Source organism: Alosa pseudoharengus, unplaced genomic scaffold (assembly GCF_046254945.1).
Source record: "Alosa pseudoharengus isolate Yale_2024_CS ecotype anadromous, Long Island Sound unplaced genomic scaffold, YU_APseudo_1.1 YU_APseudo_1.1_scf_16, whole genome shotgun sequence".
NCBI classification, from domain to species: Eukaryota; Metazoa; Chordata; class Actinopteri; order Clupeiformes; family Clupeidae; genus Alosa; species Alosa pseudoharengus.
The window spans coordinates 38,593,815-38,615,892 of NW_027468630.1; the positions used below are offsets into that span (position 1 = coordinate 38,593,815).

At 38.1% G+C, this 22,078-nt stretch overlaps 1 protein-coding gene across 3 annotated transcripts in view; it reads right to left on the reverse strand.

Annotated features, from left to right (window-relative positions):
• Positions 1-22,078, reverse strand: part of vps13c (vacuolar protein sorting 13 homolog C) — a 511,929-nt gene that overhangs the window by 152,890 nt on the left and 336,961 nt on the right. For all 3 annotated transcript variants that reach the window (XM_076287956.1, XM_076287955.1, XM_076287957.1), the window contains 5 exons: positions 10,460-10,849; positions 10,112-10,216; positions 4,403-4,567; positions 2,432-2,557; positions 825-958 (listed from right to left, as the gene is read on the reverse strand). In XM_076287956.1, the coding sequence (XP_076144071.1) occupies positions 825-958; positions 2,432-2,557; positions 4,403-4,567; positions 10,112-10,216; positions 10,460-10,849 (920 nt within the window). The remainder of the gene's footprint in view (positions 1-824; positions 959-2,431; positions 2,558-4,402; positions 4,568-10,111; positions 10,217-10,459; positions 10,850-22,078) is intronic.

A 22,078-nucleotide genomic window follows, 5' to 3' on the forward strand; every position in this document is an offset into this window, starting at 1 on the left:
TGGCATGCCTGTTGCCGTCATCTGTCATGTCTGATAGTCTGACACTGAAATAGGCTAATCCAGAAAAGTCTGTGCATATAGGCTACTCGAGAAATATTTCTTTGAGGGTGTCATTGTTCATACTTGGGTTTACAGTATGTAGTTAAATGGTGTAGTCAAATCAACAATAGTCATTACTATGTATAAACTTTTAGATATCTTAAGTTATCCATGTATTTTCATGGAATAATCATTGCAGTGGTAGACATTGAAAGCTTGGCATGCTCAGTGTTGTGATACTTCTTATACAAGTGTGAAAATGTACTGTAGGGACATGCAGTGAGGTTAGACTGAGATGCACAGAAATAGTGACATTTTTATATCAACTTTGTTTTTCACATTAACTCTCCAGCCTTTGAATACTTGAAAGAGACCCTATGGTTTAGGAAAGGGTTCATGGGCAAAAAACAACATATTTTTGGCCTCAAAAATACTTGGATGTGACTTGAAGGAAGCATGTGTTAGCCTTTATGGTAATTTGCCTGAATCTTACTTAAGGTGGAATAAGGAGCAAGGACACTGATGCCATTGTAATTAAAAACAGCTTCAATTAGATAGTTTCCCCCCATACATATTTCCCATGTAACAGACTTTTTCAAATCAAGTCAAGTTAGTTTATTTGTATAGCACATTTCACATAGACATAGAATGCAACCCACTCATTGACACAAAAGACAAAAGATGCCGGATGGAGCGGCATTGCCAGCGTACCCGCGACACCAAGACATAAACAAAGAAATGTATGTATTTATGTAAAAATGTGTTTATGTATTTTGCAAGCTAACCTTTGTTGAAACAGAATGCTGACCCTGGATGTGTGATTGATCAGCAAAGCAGGAGCAGAACCTTCATAGTAATCAGAGAAGCTGACGACTGTTGAGTGATCCAAGATATTGACATCAACAAGGAGGCCTCCATACTAAAGAGAGAACAAATATGAATTGTGTGTCATAATGGTCAGAGATGTGACCCTACTCAATGATATCTTACTATAGTCAAATTAAAGGGACTGAAGTTGACCACACCTAAGAAATTAAAGTCAGAACAAAGCTAACAAGTTACATGGTCAAATTCAAAATGTACCACAATGCAGGAAGTTTAATAAGAAAACAATAGATCTCTCCTTTTCATTTGCTTACAAACTCTAGGTCTGTTCAGAGACTTATTTTGCCATTTATGACACTGTATGCAACTAGCCTGTTTGAGGGGTGTCGCGTGTGTTTTAATTATGTCTTTTGTGTGTACTTCACAATTATGATAATGGCTATTGAGATGAAAAATTACAGAGAAAAGATATTGGGGCATTAACCCCTGTAGAAGGCAGCCCGAGGGTCTTCATTGAGGTAATTTTATGTAATTGGCTGGCCACTGTGCTGCAGACCCCTACATAACTACATAATCTAGAATGTCTATATATCTGGAGCGACCAGTAAGAAGCTACAGCCAACAAGTGTAAGATAAAGATAGAGGAAGTGCAACACTGAAAAATGGGCTCACTGGAGAGGAAATAAACATTTAGAAGCTCTGCATTTACTTGATATGTATTGTGTGATGGTGACTCCTTATTACTGTGTCTGCTAACAAAAAAACTGAAACATGCCTAAAACCTGCTGTGTTAATCATTACCAAAAAGATAAGCTGTTTATACACAGAAACAAAAATTTAAACTGATTTAGACTTGCACTTAATAATTTCTACTGATTAATTTATGCTATCAAGGTAAACAGACACAGGACTATCTGTAAGGATCCTTTTCATGTTGTCTGACACTTCTGTAATAATATTTTTGGGTACTCCATGGTACTCTGATGTGCTTTGTGGTGGCATTGATTTTTGCCTCTGGCAACATTTTGAACTCAAAAAGATCTAAAAATATAGCGCAGGTTCAAGACTCATGAAGCTCCTGTTCAACCAAAGTGTGCAGTGTGTTGCAGAAACGGTGTGTCATTCCCCCATCACAAGGCTATTTTGGTGACCAGACAGACTAGTTGGGGATTTGTACTCGTGAATGTTAAGTGTGGGCCCAAAAATAAAATCTATTCTCATTCTGGACTGCCATCTCCTTCCATTTTCTTCCCTTACCTTCAGCCTCTCACAATCTGACGCACTTGGTCAGAATCAGCTATTCTGATCATACTCCTTTTCTGATCCTTTTCAAGCTGTGCCAGCATGTCAGCATTGCTTGCTTTACAGTGCAATTGCATTACAGTGAGGCAAACAAACAGTAGCGGTGGCAACCACCTAAAGTCTATGGCAAGCTACTAGCAGATATTTGCAGAGGTCCAGGCAGAAAGACTTATGTAATAAGACACTTGTATATGCCATATACTCTAGAAGGAAGAGCTTTGTTTTTATGTGTGATCATTCAATACATTCATCACAATTTCCTCACCTCATCTATACTGATCAGAGTGCCATTGTCCTGTTTGTTGAAGTAGAAAGACTTAGAAGTGATTTCAGATCCCACCACTCTAACACAGAGTTTATTGGTGGTCAGCTCTGGCCAAAGCGGTACACACTGAGGACACATACAATAACAAGTTTAAACCTGATAATATGAAGTCAAAAAGGATATTATACAGCATCAAAGCATAACAATATCATATCACATTATAATAGCTTCAAATTAATTTTGCTAGTACAAAGTTATGTAACAGGGTGGTTGGTTGGCCGAGCAGGGTGCCCCATCCACTTTTACTTGACCTGCATAGTTTGGAGGGATAAATCTGCAAGAAATTGGTGGCGCTCTCAAACATCACAAATGTACATAAAAATGTGGCGGTGTGGGGGAAGAGGGTCCTAGTCTTTACCAAGTCATCTTTGGCAGAGGTGAAATGGTAAACTGACATACTTGTCATTATCCGGGTGGACCATCGCCCCTTGTCACCAATATGATTTAATCCATAAATTAAACGCAGTCAGCAATTGTACACATTTTCAAGCCCATAACATTTTCGGTCACATTCAGCAGTCATGTCCTCACAATCCACTAGCTGCTCATTCCGTGAGTCTCTGTAGGCAGCCCAGGTTCCAAAAACTGGAAACAAAGTGGGGGGAGCCTGTCCTCCAAACAGACCCCCTGTGTGGAGTTTCTTTGGGAATCCTGAGGGGAGGAGTGAGCTACCCCCCTGGTGTGTTTCGTTTGGTCAATATAGTGTACGTTGTTTTGGAAAAAAAGCTTCTGCTAATAAATTTAAATATGAACATAAACATAAACAAATGCGACATCCTGCGCAATCGCTGAGTGGACCTTTAACTGGAAGACTGATAAAGCAGGGGCAGTGCACTGGTTCATTGACACAGGGCTGGCCCAATTATGGTGTTCCAAATGGGATATGCCTTCACCTTGTTAAGCCCAGCGGTGTCAGCTAGCGCACGCTCAAGTTAGTTTGGCGTGTCATGTGCATGCATAGTGAAAGTCTCATTGATTTAAGAGAAGTGTACAAACTACATTCCACTTGTCCCCCTCATTCAGAACACCGTAGTGACTCCAAACTAAGTGCCTTGTTTTGAAGATTGGTTTTTGTGTTCCTGAGTGAGAACAAAATGACTGACCAATACATCAGATATGTTAAAGAAAGATGGTGGTGTCAGACCCAACTAGGATATGATACAAATGAAAACAAAGATCTAGATTTTTCTTTTTAGTAAACTCTGTGTACACAAACTATGGGCCTCATTCACCAACCGTTCTTACAGGAATTTGTTCATAGCATGGCAAGCATGTGTCATGTACGGTAATGAAATTGTCTTGCTCATGTAGTGTACAATATACGGTAGAAATAAAAACTGGTGTCTCAGCCTCAAATTGTGTGCACACGGCGCTGCAGTATCATGCCCTTTTATGGAGATTGACAGGGCGTTTACCTATGCTAATTAAGAACAATTGGCACACCCTGTCAACTTAAGAAGAACTGGAATTCAGCACGAAACTGTGAACAATTCTGAGGTTTAAGAACACCTTTGTGAATATGCTTAAGAGTTTTTGTAGGACCTTCTTAAGAAAACTGTTTGAGTTTTTAGGTGAACCCTTCAAACTGGCAAGTTTCATCAAAATCGGTGACGTAGCATGTATCACCCCCGCCTGGTCCTCTGATGGACACACTCTTAAGAAAAAGATAACAGTGCTAACTTGGAGGCACCAGTCTTGATGCCGCCTGACACACTAGTAAGTCTTTGTCTGAAATTAAGAGGGATTTTTTAGCACAGCCTTGTTTCAGAAATAGTTTGTAAAGCATGAATGTAAATTTGCATTTGTAATTTGTTCATTTACACTTCTATTTAGATAGAGAAACTCTATAAACATCATAGTTTTCTTGACATTGACATGACAACATAATTAGGAGAGAGCAGCCCTATTCACCTCTTTGGATCCAATGAAATGCCATCGTTTCTTGGAGGAATGGTTCTCACTTGGCATTTCCCCCACCTCTAATTCTAAACAGCTCTGATTGGCCAGCATGTAGAATGGCGTCATGACGACTATTCGGCTCAGATTAAAACTACTCATCTGGATACAAACACCAACCTGCAAAAATCACACATACACAAACACTGAGAAAACAGCATCATAGTGTCACTTATACTAAGGTTAACAGCTCATATAAATTATAGCAAAGCAAAGTTCTGTGTTATTATTTCTTATTGATGGCAGTTGACAGCAATGTTGAAGAAAAAGTGAACAAGTGCCCTGTGATAAAAGTGCTTTAATTGGTCCATGGCAGCAACTGACATCCTAGGGTGTTCAAATATAGTTGAACTTGCATAAATACACCTCCAAATTCAATCCCATTGGTGGTGCTAGAGTGTGCTTGTGGTGCTTGAGGCGCAGACATAACACTTGGTGAAAATAATCAGGTGTGCCGAACTTCAAATTGGTATCATATCGGGGTGCATATATTGCTTTCACACATGAATCCCATTTATGTCTCAGTTAAAAAAACTTATTGCGTACACACTCATTCTTCTGTAATGATCAAGTAATGGGACTTCATTGTAAACCTTCATCACGTATTGTTCACCTCTTCTCTGAATATATGAAAACTTTGAATGGAATTTCAAAAACTGTGTGAACAGTGTGCGCACCAATTATTTCTCACCATACTTAAATACGCTACATTAATTTATTTATTTTATTTGTAAAGCATTCATTAGGCACTGTTTGGCTAACTCTTTTACTCCTTTCTTTCCCTGCCATCTTTGGCCCCTCTGCTTGTCCTCTCCTAACTCTTCAGGATAAACTGTTCTCATGCCTTCATTGTTTTTAATGATAACTAGAAATGCAATTCCAAGGAATTACCAGTGCATGAAAATGTTGTGATGTAAAATATCATGTATACTTAAAACCAGTGGCGGACTGTGCGTTCAGTGGTTAGGCCTTCAATGATGACTATTTTTTGCCAAAAAATAATAATAGGGGGGCGTTCCGGGGGGGATACCCCCTGAAGATTTTTTTTGCATTTCAGCATTAAAATGTGCAATTTCCCAGAGTTTTCTCTTTCTCACGCAAATCTGTGTAGCACACTAGAATCTTCGTTAGACAAACAAGTAATGTTCCGAGCTGAATTCCGCATTGCTTAGATCTTTATTAGGGGAATAGCACCCGGCCATCATCCTTATCAGCAGCAAAGTGAATAGGCTGTTAGGCTAGGCTACTTATTTATCACCCATATTCATTACAATCTGCTGCCTGCTACTGTCCGGTGAAGACGTGCAATTTAGTCCATGTCATATTGAAAGTGAACACCAAGTGCGCTCAAGTATGGGTTTGTGCAGACTATTTTGAAATATTTAGGCTATCGGTTACTTAACTTATGTTCATGACTTGCACACACATAGGCTATGGTACTGCCACAGGTCTACAATGATGTGTTCATTTAATAGTTTAATCTGACATCAGCAAATTTGCTTCAGACTGTTTGTGGGGCTCTCCTACTTAGCTGTAGCTTTAACGTTAACGTTACAGTGCAACTGTTTTAGGTTGTGTTGCTGCTCTGATTACTCAACAGCTAATGTGGAACTACAGTAGGCTATCCTACAGTGTTTGCCAAACGTATTTATGAGAAAGTGTCTCAACAGAAAATCCTAAGAAAATTTCTCAGCACACCACCATGATATTAAACATAAAAGTCAGAAAATGTATTGCCCTATGCTGCTACTACTGCTTGTTGCCTATTTCATAATGTCTGATGGTCACGCCATTGATTTCACCAATAATGTCCACAAAACACAGATATATAAATAGTCAGACTAATTAGCAGGGCAGGAAACCAAGGCAAATGACAATTTTCACATAGATGCTGATCCAGAGAGCTTCACCAAAGCCACATGAACTCACACACAACTTCAAGCTAGCATACAATCTAGTAGTAACCAAGCACTGCGGTTTGCAAGCAGCACAAAAACACTTTTTATATAGAAAAGGGCCAGATTACAAGCATGTATTACAAGTATATGTTATCAAATAAACATGAAACAAAATTGACCAATTCCTGCATAGGCTACTGACCAGCTATGTGCAGAGCTAGCTGACATTATGTGCATCTTGCTAACTTTACATGATATAATTTTGCTTAATGAAGGCTTATCAATATATATTTTTGAAACAAAAACGGTCAATATACTGTCCATAGCTATAACCAAAGCCATGTCAGTGTGACATGTACTTTTCCAGTGAATGACTGACTGACAGAAGATGCTCACAAAGTTCCTCAAGTCAAATAGATAGCGTCAAAATTCGCGATGAATGGTTCCAGGTATTCTTTTCGAACATTGCAGGCCCAACATAATGTCTGATTATGTTGGGCCTGCAATATTAGTCAGACCTGCCTTCCTCGCCATAATAGGTCAATTTGATTGGCTAATCAGTCAGATGTAGCCATTAATCAACCCGAATCCAAACATGATTTCTAATGGTTGCCAGAGGCGCACCTTGTCAACAGGCAAACCAAGCAACTGCTTGGAGCCCCGAGCCGCTAGGGGGCCCCCGACCTGGTCTCAGCACGTTTGCCGGTGGGTCAAGCGAGAATTTCGTCCATAGAGATTGAATGGTGTATTTTGCGTGCTCCTGCCCTGTTGTACAAACAGTACGTGCATACTGTATGTAGGCCCTATGCTATGGCCTTATGAACAGCGGATCTGTGTTCAAAAAAGTTCAAAGAATCCACACATATTTAGGCAACTGTGGTAAACTTCAATCCAGGGTGCAGTGATGACGGATCAACATCGGATTTTGGCATTTAGTCTACTCAATGAAGTTATAGTAGGCTAAAGGTTGCAGAAAGATTTAACATGGTTTGCTACATCTATACGACAGTAAACTTCAGCTAGCTAGCGGCAGTTACAACTACTTTAGCAAGGAGATGGTTAACGCTATGTTTGTATTAAATATCATATTTACAGTCTATACTGCGTTCACCTGCTCACCCATTACTCTCCTTTGAATTACTCGCGGACCCGTGATCGGATAGATAGCCTATGCCACGCACGTCAGATGAAAGAGGAGACACAGATCATTTGATATCAAGTACATCCTTCTGGGTTATAAAACAGACGAAGTGACAGCAAAATAATAACTTTATATAGCTGGACTTGCCCCTCGTTTACACATTTTTGTCTGTTTTTGTGGCAAAGCATGTTTATAATCCAATGCTATCGTGTGTTTCTCTATGGCAAAGCATGTTCATAAGATTCTCATAAGATTTGAGATTCTAGCAAATTCCTGCATGGCATCCAATTCAAGGCTTACATTGCATCCCAATTTGTTCAACAAATAAACCCCTTTTTTGCCTCTACTTTGTTCTTGGCAATGCAGTAAAAAGATGTTGTAGAGAATCATTATGAGTGCATACACCATGCACTCAAAATTATATTTTGTGAGATACATGTCAAAATATAAGAATTTTTATAATACGCTTTTTGTATTTTTATTATTTAACATAATAACCTAATGGTGATATAACATAATGGTGATAACACTTGTCGGTAGGGACCCCTTGACATTTTTGCTTGGGGCCCCCACAGACTCTAGAATCGCCTCTGATGGTTGCTTAGGTACCGAAAACGCAGTGATTCCTTGTGAAGGCCTGATGCGGGCCTTAACAAGGGAAGACATGCGATTGGATAAAAATGTATCGCACGCCCTCACTATTTGTTCACACAATCTATCAATCAAATATAGCGGACAGCGGTAGGATATGGTAGTAGCCTAGTCAAGAATGATCGGGAAGGAGAAGAAGAAGTGGTGTGGTAAATGGTAAAGTAAAATGTTATTAAAGACAATATTATTTTTAATTCGTTTGAAAATAGTTAGGCCTTCAGAGAAGGCCTTGAAGGCCCTGACGGTCCGCCAAGTAAAACAGATAATACAGAGATGGTTACTACAGTGAGGATAGGATAGACATGGTGGTTGCATAGCTTAATAAAAGTTACTACTTAGCAGTTTTATTAAAAATGTTAACTATGTTAACAATGTTAACATGCTAACTACGCTAACCATGCTACTTAGTTAACTTAGCTAACGTTCTGTAGCAGTTTTGCTAAAAATGCTAACTATGTTAACAATGCTAACATGCTAACTATGCTAACCATTAGCTAATGTTTTCTAGCAGTGTTGCAAAAAATGTTAACTATGCTAACATGTTAACTATGGTAACCATGGTACTTAGCTATATTACCTAATGTTTTCTAGCAGTTTTGCTAAAAATGTTAACTATGTTAACAATGCTAATATGCTAACCATATTACTTAGCTAACTTAGCTAATGGTTTCTAGCAGTTTTGCTAAACATGCTAACTAAGCTAGCAATGCTAACATGCTAACTATGTTAACCATGCTACTTAGCTAACTTAGCTAATGGTTTCTAGCAGTTTTGCTAAAAATGCTAACTCTGTTAGCAATGCTAACATGTTAACAATGCTAACTAGCTACAGTGGGTAGGAGTCATAGTTGATGACAAGTGTTGACATAGTTGATGACAAGTTAAAAGTTGTTGATAGACAGCTAGTTTAATAGATATATAGTTTAATGATAGTTTAAAAGTAGACCGTTTAAAAGTTGAATGTAAAAAGTTCAGTAGTTTAATGGGTTAAATGAAGTTTAAACGCTTAATAAACTAAGTGCATGTTGAACAGATATGCCTTTAGACCCCTCTTGAAAGACCCAAAACTATCACAGGAATGGAGAGTACTGAGCAACTCATTACACCAACAAGGAACCACTGAGGAAAAGAGTCTTGAATTTGACCTAGCATTTATGGCTGGTCAACACAACAGGCACTTATCAGAAGAACGCAGTGGGTGATTGGGGATATAAATCTTGATTGTTGAATTAAGATAGCAGGTAGCAGATCCAGTCAGTGTCCTATAGGCCAAAGTGATAGATTTACATTTAATTCTGGCCACTATAGGGACCCAGTGGAGAGAAACTATTATATATTATTATATTAGCCTATAATTAATATGCAGTAAGCCAATGGCATGGCCTCATGTGACATTTTTACAAATCAATATGACATAAGCCTAACAGCTGTTTTGGCTTAAGGCTATATGCTTATTGTTAAGCTTATTGAATAACTTCCTGATAGAGAAGACAAACCATTTTGTGGAATGATGCATCATCGTATGAAATTTGCAACAATGTGACTCAACAATCTCTGGTAGTCACACTCTGTCTGCCACTCGTTGTCTGTAGCTGATCGAAATGACACAAGCCTCAAGCTTTGATGTAAGGCTATATGTTTAGCCTATTGAATAACTTAATGATATAGAAGACAAACCATTTTGTCTTTGGTAGCATAAGTGACATGTCGCTCTGTCTGCCACTTATTATTATTATTACTATTATTATTATCATTTAGTGAGTCACAAAGCCGCTCTTATGTAGCCTAGCCCTAGGTCCACGTTCACAGAGAAAGATGTAATACAATCAAGGAGAAACAGAATGGGCACCTACACATCCTTGCTGCTTAGCTGAGGGCAACATGATGTATACAATTATAATACTGGCTATTTTACAGATAGAATTAAGAGGTTGTTGACATGATATTTAAAAAATAATACCACAAATGTCCTACCAGGTAGTCCATATTCTTGTCAGGACATCGGACACAGCCATAACTTCCAACAGTGTCAAGAGAGAAGGCATCAGACCAGGAGCTTGTGGACACACTGAGCTGCAACTGCAACATAACAGGTGAGGAAATTAGTTAACTGTCCACTGTTCTCTAAAGTCTTTTTTAAATTGTATTTCTCATCTGAAATTCATTGGTAACAGTGGAAGCCAATATAAACATTTTAGACTTTTTGCATTACACCAAGTGGCTACACAAGATCTAAATATTTCATTACTGTTGGTGAAGGTATGTCAAAGCTGTTTCAATGAACTCAAGGAATCTAATGGGTAACATTAGAGAACTGCTCACTTTGTTCTTGCTAAAGAAGTTTTTCTTTTTGAAAGAGAAAAGAATGACATCTCTAAAGTCTGATGGGTGTTTAACACATATGTCCTCAGCACTATACTGCAGCACTCGGGATGTCTTGTTGATGATCCAGTAAGGGCTGAAGATAGAAAGCATCAGATTTCCATTGTTTTTTGATACATGGACATGCAGATCCACTACCAGCTCCTCTGATGTCTGACTGATTAGGCAGACAGAGACAAATTCTGCCAGGCTGTCATGTATTTTCATCCTTCCACTCCAGTTTCGGCCCTGATACTTCATCAACATAAATTCCATGATTTCACCAGTGATGCGGGTGTTCAGGACATCAGAAGTGCTTCCCTCAGATATTTCGTAAAATTCTGCTGAGCCCTAAAAAGCACAGATGGTGAGAGTGAAAGGAAGACACACAAGTTAAATTCATAACAGTGATTTAAAAAAACAACCAAGTTATATATGTACACTATAATAATATGAAAAATCTACATCACTACCAACAACAATAATAAACTTTAAATGGTTGGCGTTTGAATGGTTCACTCATGTTGCCTGCAGCGGAAGTTTAACTTTTCAAGCGCAAGCATCAGCCAATCAGATCGCCTGTATATATATGTATATATATATGTTTATGCATATAAATGTAATTAGTTAGTTTTTTGCAATTATTTTGAGTTTTACCATCAGTGGTTATAAAAATAACGGAGGAAGGAAGGTGCGCTTGATTGGTGTTGGTGGCAGGTGTGATGGTTTGGTCTGAGCTTTAGGTTTGGTCTGAGCTTTGGTCCGTAGGAGTCTTATTGCTGAGTGTGTTGTAACACGCTCTGGAAATTCACAATTTCGTCGCCGTTTTTAAAAAAAAAAAAAAACATAGTCCAGTATTTCTTTCGAAATTGAAATGAAGTTGCATGGACTGGACTATGTTTTTTTTTTTTAAACGGCGACGAAATTGTGAATTTCCAGAGCGTGTTACACAGCAATAAGACTCCTACGGACTTTCCCCTCAAGGTGGCGGCAAAGATGGCAACATTCCCGGAAAGGTACTGGCTTGATGAAATTCATTCTGGACTCTCTATTCGACCACATAAAGACCTTGGGATACTTCGGTTTGGCTTTAGGGACCCTCTACTCACTACCACGTAAGTGTTATGTTGTTTGGAACTGTAGAAGAGGTATAGAAATAGCGTTTTGTAGCGGCGCAATTGAAATGCCCCGCTCACTTCCAGGCTACGAGTTGTGACTGAAAACGGTACAATCGAACTTTCTCAAAACACATCCGAATGACATAATTTTGATGTCAACTCAACGTATGTACCCCCAATCATCCGGAAATCGATCTAAAGTGCATTTTACTCCGGATAATTCCTTTAACAGTACCAATGTAATACTCTTTTTGTCCACTGGTGGTTGTTTTGGCGCTGTTTCGCGTTTGCCATCGAAAACGGAATGAAATGTAGGCCTACCTGCAAACAATGTAAGAGGCCTATGCTGACTGCATCAGTGCTCAAAGTATTCTAAAAGTTTATCAATTAATTGTTAATAACTAACTAACTTTTATTCAAGTCATATTTCTGGGACTTTCTGGGATAATTATTTCTATTTTTATTCACTTGTTCAAATGTACAAATTCACAATTCACAAAGTTCTCATCAGGTGAGTGAAAGTGGTCATTTCAGATGTTTTTGCCACCACTTCATAAAACTCTCATAGTTGGAGAAATTATTTGTAGGATATTGCTTGTTCACAAGTTGAGCTGTGTATAAAGTTTTGAATAAAACATTTTGAATAAAATACACTTTTGGGACTACCTGCTAATATTATTTCTCTGCTATTAGTATTATTTCATTTGAGCTACATTTTACACTGATATTGTATGATGGCAATATAAACACAGCTAACAATGGTAAATTGCAGTAGCCTATGATTAAATGTAATGGAATATTCAACTAAGGTAGACTGCTGTTGTTCACAGCACTAAGCTATTTATGGTTACTAATATACTCCGAGTCTCTGGCCCTCTCTTAGAGCCAGGCATAGTGAGCTGGCCCTCGGAAGAAACAGTTTGGGGACCACTGGTTTATCACAGCAAATAGCAGCTACTGGGTACTACATTCAATTATCCGGCTTCACACGTGATTCTCACATGACCTCACGCGACATGCAGTCTCATGATAGAACTTGTTATTGTTTTTGAAGGTGTCTGTTTTATTTTTCTATTATTCTATTTTATGAAGAGGCTGTTTTGTTTATGTTGGTTTTACTTTCTTTAATGGTTAAGCTCATGAAAATTACATTTTGACTGCTAAAAACGTCATTTTAACGCAGTTTTCGGAGGGACAGAAATATCAACAGAGAAAGCAGCGCCCGTCTTCTGTCTGAATATTGCCTACCTGCAATAGGCTATCACTTCACTACTTGACACTCCCCCACATTCACATGGAGAAATGTCGCACGTTAACAATGGAGAGAACCTTTCAGAAATTATTTATTGTGCGAATGGGTTAGCAAAACCATAGCTTTTGGTGAACGGAGATACAGATCATCACCCTAATTAATTTGTTTGTGCAACAGCCAGTTCTCCAGCGAGAGTGAAATAAATGTTTTAAAAGCTGTCATTACCAGGCTATTTGCTATGATATTTGCTACTATAGGCCTACAACAGTGTAATTTCGCGTGCCAATTCAAAGACCTGTCAATTCCATTTTTGATTAGACTAGAAGAGACTCTATGCTGTTTTCATGGACAGCAAGGATCCGCTTCGTTCGTTGATTGAATAACGTTGTTTGTTGCTATCCGTGGGCAATCTCGTCGAGGGGGCCCTAAGCCTGTAGATCAGAGAAAGCATGCTCTGGGAACAGAACACAGTTGCCTGTCTAGTGTAGCCATGGGTCTGTCTATAAGAAAAATGACAAGTGCCTTAGTGCACTTTGAGGGTCCAACGTCAGTGGGTCACGAGGCCAGTGGCTACCCCACTTTTCGGGAAAAAATTAACAATAAAATGTCTCATTTCCCGACGCCCCACAAAACATCTTGCCTATTCTTCTGGGGCTTTCTATTGTTTCAGTAGGCTATGAGCTGTATCGTGAGACAAACAGCAAGAACATAATAGGTTGATGTATTTCACTTAACTCGCTGTCCAAACCACCTGCGCATGGACACCTACAGTGCGGAAAGCTAACATTTCATTTGTTGCCTACCTATCTTTTTTTGTCTTATTCGAAACAATTCTTGTAGGTATCCATTTCTCTACAGCCAGAAATAATCATCACTTACACGCGCCTTCCTCGAAAAAAATACTTTTTTATTGATGCGCGTTACTTGTAATGCGTTACTACCCACCCCTGATAAATTTTCACTATAGGATATGCTGGCGACCTAAATAAAATCTCCTTTGGGAACCAATGGCTTACAGTAGGCCTATCAATCACACTGCCGCTTGCAACTAGACCTAGGGTTAGACCCTAACTATACCTAACCCTAGAAATCTAGACGCACCATAGCGGCAGCAAATTCATTTGCTCAGCCTGTACGTCTAGTATTGAACCATAGGAATTTCGATTGGCTGACGCCGTGGACCACATCCAATCACAGCGCTCTATTTTGTTAGAGAGTCTTAAGGCGGGCTTAACAGGATAACGACAGTCCTGCGACGGTGATCAACAAGGAAGGTGGCTATGGGGAACGAAGAGCGGTTGTTTGAATTGGCGTTGGCGTCAACTTTGGAGGAGTTGGACTTGTGCTTTTCTTTGAAAGTAGAGCAACACAATGCACTTAAGTCATTCCTTTCGAAGAAGGATGTATTTGCCGTTTTGCCGACCGGATACGGATATGGTCGTAGCGCTGGCCTATTGCATGCCTAGGCAGTTTGAAAGACAATTCTCTGCCCGTCCCTTGGATTAAGCAGATGAATGATTCGATTCCAGACTATACATTTCAATGATATAGGATGGCCCGCCAGGCTAGCTTGCAACGCTACTGAATGCAGACCGCTGCCCTGTTTACCAGGCAATGCTTACGTGTCAAGGGCAACACTTCTACTGTACTTATCTCTGCCAAAATGCTTCACATGAGAATTGAACCCTGGATTCCCACGTTTCAGTACATAACTCTAACCATTGAGCAATCTACTTCTACTTTTCAGTGGGAGTTTGCAGGCATAACCCTTATACTTCATAGGCCTGAGCTTCACAATCACTACATTTCTGTTAGCTAACAAACTGGCGGTTGTATGTGTTTACTGAACAAAGAATATGGGTAACACTCCATAATAAGGTCTCATAATAAATAGCAAACTAGTAATTACCTAACCCTTTGTTAATATTTGTTAATTGTTACTAACATATCTATTTGGCACAAGTTAATCGTTTTTTCATCATTAATTAAATATTATTTCTTACACCATTTAAATGTTAAATGTTTATTTACAAACTATATGTTAATAGAAAAGTTAATTGGTGTGGACACGTCCTTCGGTCCCCACGCAAATCTACGCCCCTGCACTTAACACTCACAGACGTAGACCATATGGAGGTAATGCATAAACATAATGCTAAACTAAATGTACATTCATTTCCTGCTAGACTGAATTGCATTCCATGCAGACTAAGCTAAACTACACTGAATGCATGGAAAGTTGCTAGTGGAGTTTACAGCTAGTCACGTTAAACTCAGTGTGTATGAACTCGTGGTCATAATGAAAACATTAATAAACGTTCTCTAAGTTGCTAGAATTGCACCCAAATCCTAACAATACATGTAAAGTAATATAATACAGGTGGTATATCGAAGTTTTCAACTTAAACAACATTTTACAGTTACAAAATTAAATCAAAGTGGGGAGTGCTTTGTACAGGACAAAGGGACCGGACAAGGTAACACTCCATAATAAGGTGCCATAATAAATAGCAAACTAGTAATTACCTAACCCTTTGTTAATATTTGTTAATTGTTACTAACATATCTATTTGGCACAAGTTAATAGTTTTTTATTCATTAATTAAATATTGTTTGCATAAAATCTGAATGTTAATGTTTTAGCAAATCTATTAACTAATATTGTATTAATATGTGTTAATAGTTAACTAAATGTCTTTTTTCTTGCATCATTTAAATGTTACATGTTTATTTGCAAACTATATGTTAATAGAAAAGTTAATGACTTATTATTATTTAACTAATTGTTATTAAACTGTGTATATTCTCTCCATAGGACCCTTATGATAGATAGATACTTTATTGATCCCCAAGGGGAAATTCAAGAAAAAAAACACGGAGCTACCTTGACATGCTGCCACTGTTGTCGGCGCCTGAACCGCTTGCAATAAAGTTGGTTAAGCTTAATTAATATATTAGTAGTATATAGCTATGACCATGAGCTATTTCACCAAATTCAAGCAGCAACCAAATAGTACTTCCAAAGGCAAAGAGTACACTACTTTCAAAGACTAGACAGAGGGTCACCAATTACAGGACAGCCAACCACAGAGGTATCCAATATGGATGAAGTGGAAGAAGAGGAGCGCAAACTCTCACACAACCAACCACTGGCAGTAGGGTGCCTTATACACCCCACAAGACCATAAAGCCATAAACCATAAATTCCATAAATTCTCCACAAAGCTAATCAGAAACGCTAGATAAATAGTAATATGTCATTAACTTTTATATTAGCATATAGTTTGTAAATAAACATTTAACATTTAAATGATGTAAGAAATAACTGTTAATTAGTGCCAAAAAGACATTTAGTTAACTATTAACACATATTAATACAATATTAGTTAATAGATGTTAAAACATTAACATACAGATTTTATGCAAACAACTAATATTTAATTAATGATGAAAAAACGATTAACTTGTACCAAATAGATATTTTAGTAACAATTAACAAATATTAACAAAGGGTTAGGTAATTACTAGTTTGCTATCTATTATGGCACCTTATTATGGAGTGTTACGAAAATGCAAGGACAAAACGCAGCAGAGCTGCAGTATACCGTTTCTCCAAAACACCAATCTTAAAGCTGCTTAATTGCGGCGAAAATCACATACAAACACTAAACTACATTTCTAACTCTGTTACACCCCCCTCCCCTGAATTTCACCAAATTCAAGCAGCAACCAAATGGTACTTCCAAAGGCAAAGAGTACACTACTTTCAAACACTAGACAGAGGGTCACTAATTACAGGACAGCCAACCACAAAGGTATCCAATAAGGATGAAGTGGAAGAAGAGGTGCAGAAACTCTCACACAACCAACCACTGGCAGTAGGGTGCCTTATACACCCCATAAGACCATAACGCCTTAAACCATAAATTCCATAAATTCTCTACAAAGCTAATCAGAAAAGCTAGATAAATAATAATATGTCATTAACTTTTATATTAGCATATGGTTTGTAAATAAACATTTAACATTTAAATGATGTAAGAAATAACTGTTAATTAGTGCCAAAAAAGACATTTAGTTAACTATTAACAAATATTAATACAATATTAGTTAATAGATTTGTTAAAACATTAACATACAGATTTTATGCAAACAACTAATATTTAATTATGATGAAAAAAACTATTAACTTGTGCCAAATAGATATTTTAGTAACAATTAACAAATATGAAAATAAAACACAACTTTTCCATCTAAAACTTAATTTGAACAGATATTAGTGCTGAAACCGTTTTTCACAACCATAATTCTTCACTTTCTGCTGACAAAAAAAAAACTAATGTTTTTGTTTTTGTCATGTTTTTTGTGCAAGCGAGCAACGTGCTTTTGTTGTCATGTCTTAGGGTGTGAATAGCCCAGCTGTGTGGCCAAGGCTATTCGTACCAGGGGTAGACACTCTGATTAATTAAACAAGAAAACTGCATGTGTCCTCCGATTGCAATTAATAAAATGACTGTGCAAAGTGGAAAGGGAAAAAAGTGTGAGATTTCGATCAGCGTAGTGCCTGGTGTCAGATTTTTAGCATGATAAATGCAAATGACTCACTGTCTGACATGTGCAGCGTAGGCTACCCTAACACCAAGGTAATGTGTGGAATACCACCTATGATTTATCCTTTTTCTGGCCATTCAAACATGATTTTAATTCACATAATTACTAGGTTGTTGCCTTTTCTATCCAGTAGAAAGAAATAGTTCAAAACAGTACAGCAGGAAAATGAGAGAAAGAGCCTACAAGTGCAAACAGAAATGTAGTTTGTGAAGTTATTGAAATGGAAATAAATGTAACCACCTTCAACATACTTTTGAAGACATTTTGTTTCAAATGTGCAACACATGTAGTTCATTTATTAAGGGAGTTTGTCGGTTAGTTAAGAAAGGCTCAGCAAAATGTTAACGAAGTTACCATTGACAAGGCTGGCGGCTAGCATTATTACCATCAAGAGGTGTGCTAACTCGTAGGACTACCTCTGGATTGTTTTGCATTGAGGTGCTACTTCAGACTGTAGAAAGATCACTGTAAAAAAATATTTCCCCTTTTTGTTGTCTCAACTTCTGTTTTTGGGTCAAGTGAACTTTCAACTTAAAAGTTTTCAATACTTTTGTTGAGATAACACATATATATGTGTTTTCGCTCTGAAATGATAATGCACAGTTGACACAACTGAGTTATTCTTGTCGTCTCAAATTCAAGTTGAAGTTCACCCTCTGGTTCACCAGGCTACGTCATTGCACATGCGCAGACCAAGTTAGTTAGTCTCCTACAACGAAGGACCGAGCGTGGCGCATGTGAAGCAAGCTGACTGAGGGGGGGCCAAGATGGCGTCGTCGTGAGTGGCCATCAAGGGGGCAGGCGAATTCCCGGAAGTAGAAGCATTGATGTAGCGGTGGTTATCAACTCTCTGCTAACCCCATAGAACGCCCATCCATTTAGGATTTTTTTGAACTCCCATAACTTCATATAACATATATCATGTGCCGATATTTTAGCTTCTGTGTTATCTACATAAACAATAAAAGGCAAAACAAGACTCGACTACCTCGTACGTAACGTTAGGTTGCCGTAAGAAGAATGTTTAGCATGTCCGGTTGAAGGGAAGCTAACGCACTGAAGGGAGATAACCGTATTGTTTGGATAAGAAGCGTAGTCCAGCCAGCACGGAAACTCGTGAACAAAGCTATGTAGCCTACAATAGCATTGTAGCCTATGTTAAGGTAAAGCATAGAGGCAAGTAAACCTAATGGAAAAACAGTAGTTTTACCGTTAGGTAGTCTAACGATAATCATTTCAGAGGTTTTCGATGGATTGACGTAGGTCAGAAAAGTGGAAAGAAGATTAGCCTCAAGGCTATAACTTTTTTGTTTTGTTTTACCATGACTGTTTTTGAAGATGATCATGTGTGGTAGTTTCAACATTAACACGACTTGATATCACTTGTGAGGATGATATTAATAATAATACATAAATAAATGTTTAACTTTGATGACTTTCAAGGCGAAGGAAGTGTGAGAAGAATTTCTGTGTAGCCTATCTATCATATGAGTTACAAGATTCAGTTCGATGGCTAACGTCACAAAGTTAAGTGCGAGTCTGCGCAGTACTGGGGGGACCAACTGAAAAATGACTCAGTACCCTCCCATTGAGAACGACGGAGTCTGTTCGTCCATTTCTTTTACTGTCTATGGTGGCCATGCGTGTGTAAGTTCCGCAAGAAAACTTCAGTGAAGTGGTAATACAATTGCTAATTACGTTGTGATTTTTTAAAACACTAGGGTATTCTGCTTGCTTAAGCTGAGTACTTCAATACTGAGTGTGCATGGGGAGAAATACTAAGAGAAAAGGTAAAAAGAAAGTCGAAGAAGTCACGATGCTACAGGATATGGATGGTATGGCATTAATGAGTGCTAACTCCAGTGCGTTCAGACCCCGGTCGACTCTGGGGAGGAGGATGCCAAAATATGGTTTGATTCATCCCCAGTTCTTGATGGCAGCAATGTTTTAGCTACTGTCCTTAACCCTGACACCCCAGAGAAACCCCTCTGTAAAAAACGAAACGTAATTCGTCAGAACATGCTGATAAGGACAGTGACAGAAATAAGGACGTGCTGTTAGCTATTCGCGAGTTGTCTGCCAAACATGATGCCACATTTAGTAAGATTTCAGCTATTGAAAAGACCACACAAGTTACCTCTAAAGAAATTGAGAATTTATCGGCGACTGTTAAGCAGCATGTGTTGGATGTGGGTGAAAATAGGAAGGAGCTAAACCACATGCAAAACGAATTATTGACTTTGAAAGAGGAAAATAAGTTGCTGAAACAAGCCGTGGAAGAGAGTCGACGTTACAGCTGGAAATCTCTACTGAAACTGCACGGTCTGAAAGAATATGATGGAGAGAACGTAAGGGAAGAAGTCATTAAAGCTCTTGCTCAAGTGGCGCCGAACATCCGTGACAGTCTACATATGGGAGTGGACATCGCTCATCGATTAGGACCGAAGGAATCGGGGAAAAACAGATCCATCATCATCCTCTTTGCAGTGCGGCGCGTCAGAGATGCAGTTTGGCAAGCAGCCAGAAATTGCAAGTTCCTTCAGGAGAATAATCTACGCATCACAGAGCCATTGTCACCAGAGGACAGGGCAGCAAGGAACAAACTTTGGCCCTTGCTGAAGAAGGCTAGAGGTAAGAAGGCCTCCTTCAGGGCCTCATTTGCCCTAATCGACGGAAAGAAATTCCTTTTCTCTGATGTCAAATAAAGTTCAAGGTAAACATTTTGGTGGTCTAGCTAGGTCAACTATTAAGATATCAACCAACTTCCACCTATCCATGTTACATTCGTATAGCCCTGAAAGTTGAAAGAAACTAGGGTAATTGTTTTCCATGGTTTAAGTAGTCTTAGGCTACTTTTGTTTTAACAGATTGTCTTTTTTCTGCTCAGTGATTTTCCTTGTTAATTCCATTTGCAGTGTCCCAGCTGTTTTTTTTTTTTGTTTTTTTTTGTTTTGCTGTATATTTAATTATTTAAAAAAAAAAAAAGAAAAGAAAAAGTACTAGGCCTAACCCAAATCTGAATAACTTTTCCTATGTTCCTACTAGTACATAATAGGCTATACTGGGATTTAACCTAATCTTTTCTGTTAAGGACTTATATGATACTGAGTAGGCTATTGAACTTACAGTGTTTATAGTAAATTGCAGTTGTTATCCACCTCTCCTTTAGGTGAGTTTCCAAGTTCAGGTTTAAGTGTTAACTTTGTCTTTATGGTATATGTTCTTAAGTCTTTGTCTGTCTTGTCTTTCAATGTAAGAGGTATAAGGGATATGGTAACGAGAAAAGCCTTATTTTTGTTTTGTAAGAGAAGTGAAGCAGATTTAATTTTTTTTCAAGAGACACACTCGATTGAAGCAGACACTAAGTTTTGGAAAGTTCAGTGGGGAAATACTGTGTACTATAATCATGGCAGTAGTAACTCAGCAGGGGTAGCTATTTTTTTACACAAATTTAAAGGGGAAGTACTGGAGGTATCCAAATCCTCTGAAGGGAGATGGCTAATGATGGTTATAAAGCAAGAGGATTTTACTTTTATTTTATGCAACATCTACGGTCACAACTCTCATGCCTGTAACAAAGCCTTGTTTGCTGAAATATCAGACAAAGTAAGATCTCTGTCTGATAAGTATATTAACTCTTATGTTATTTTGGGTGGAGACTTTAATGAATGTGGTGATGCTAGTATAGATAGATTTCCCCCAAAAGTAAGTCAAGGTTTAATTGCCAATAATTTAATTATGTCTTTATGCTCTGATCTTTCGTTGATTGATACCTGGCGGTTTTTCAACCCAGATTTAATTGACTTCACTTGGTCTAACAAAAAATTAACTCTTAAATCTAGGATTGATTTGTTTTTAGTTTCTAGTAGCGCTCTTAATTTAATTCTAGATGTTTCTCACTCAGTTGCACCTATGTCTGACCACAAACAGATATTCCTTAAACTAGGTGATCGACAGAAAACCTCTTCACTACGTGGTTATTGGAAGATAAACAATGCTTTACTAAAGGATGAGGACTTTAATAATAGTATTAAGAATCTCATAGTAGAACTGTTTTCTGATCCTGATAAGGAAGGCACAAAAAAGTGGGAATTCTTTAAATATAAGACAAGGTGTATTGCTATTGATAGATGTAAAAAAATTAAGGCCAAGAAATATCAGTATGAGACCAAATTAGTTGAAAGACTCAATGAGTTACTGACAAGAAATAATATTACTGAAGAGGAAAAAGTAGAAATAAAAGACATTAGTTTAAAACTTGATGGGCTGTACTCAGATTTAGCTAAAGGTGCCTTCATCAGATCAAGAGCAAAGTGGTTAGAAGAAGGTGAAAGGAATTCCGGCTACTTTTTTGCATTAGAGAAAAGGAATGGTCAGAGGAAGGCTTTAACTTCCCTCAACATTGATGGAAATAAATGTAATGATCCTATGGTGATTTCTAAATTTGTCACTAGGTTCTATAGTGAACTTTATTCTTCCAGATTTGATGCCAGTAGATGCGTTACGTTTATGGATAAAGTAAGGAAATATGTTCCAATTATAGATGATAATTACAAATTAATCTGTGATTCTAAAATTACTTTTGATGAAGTTAGAAAA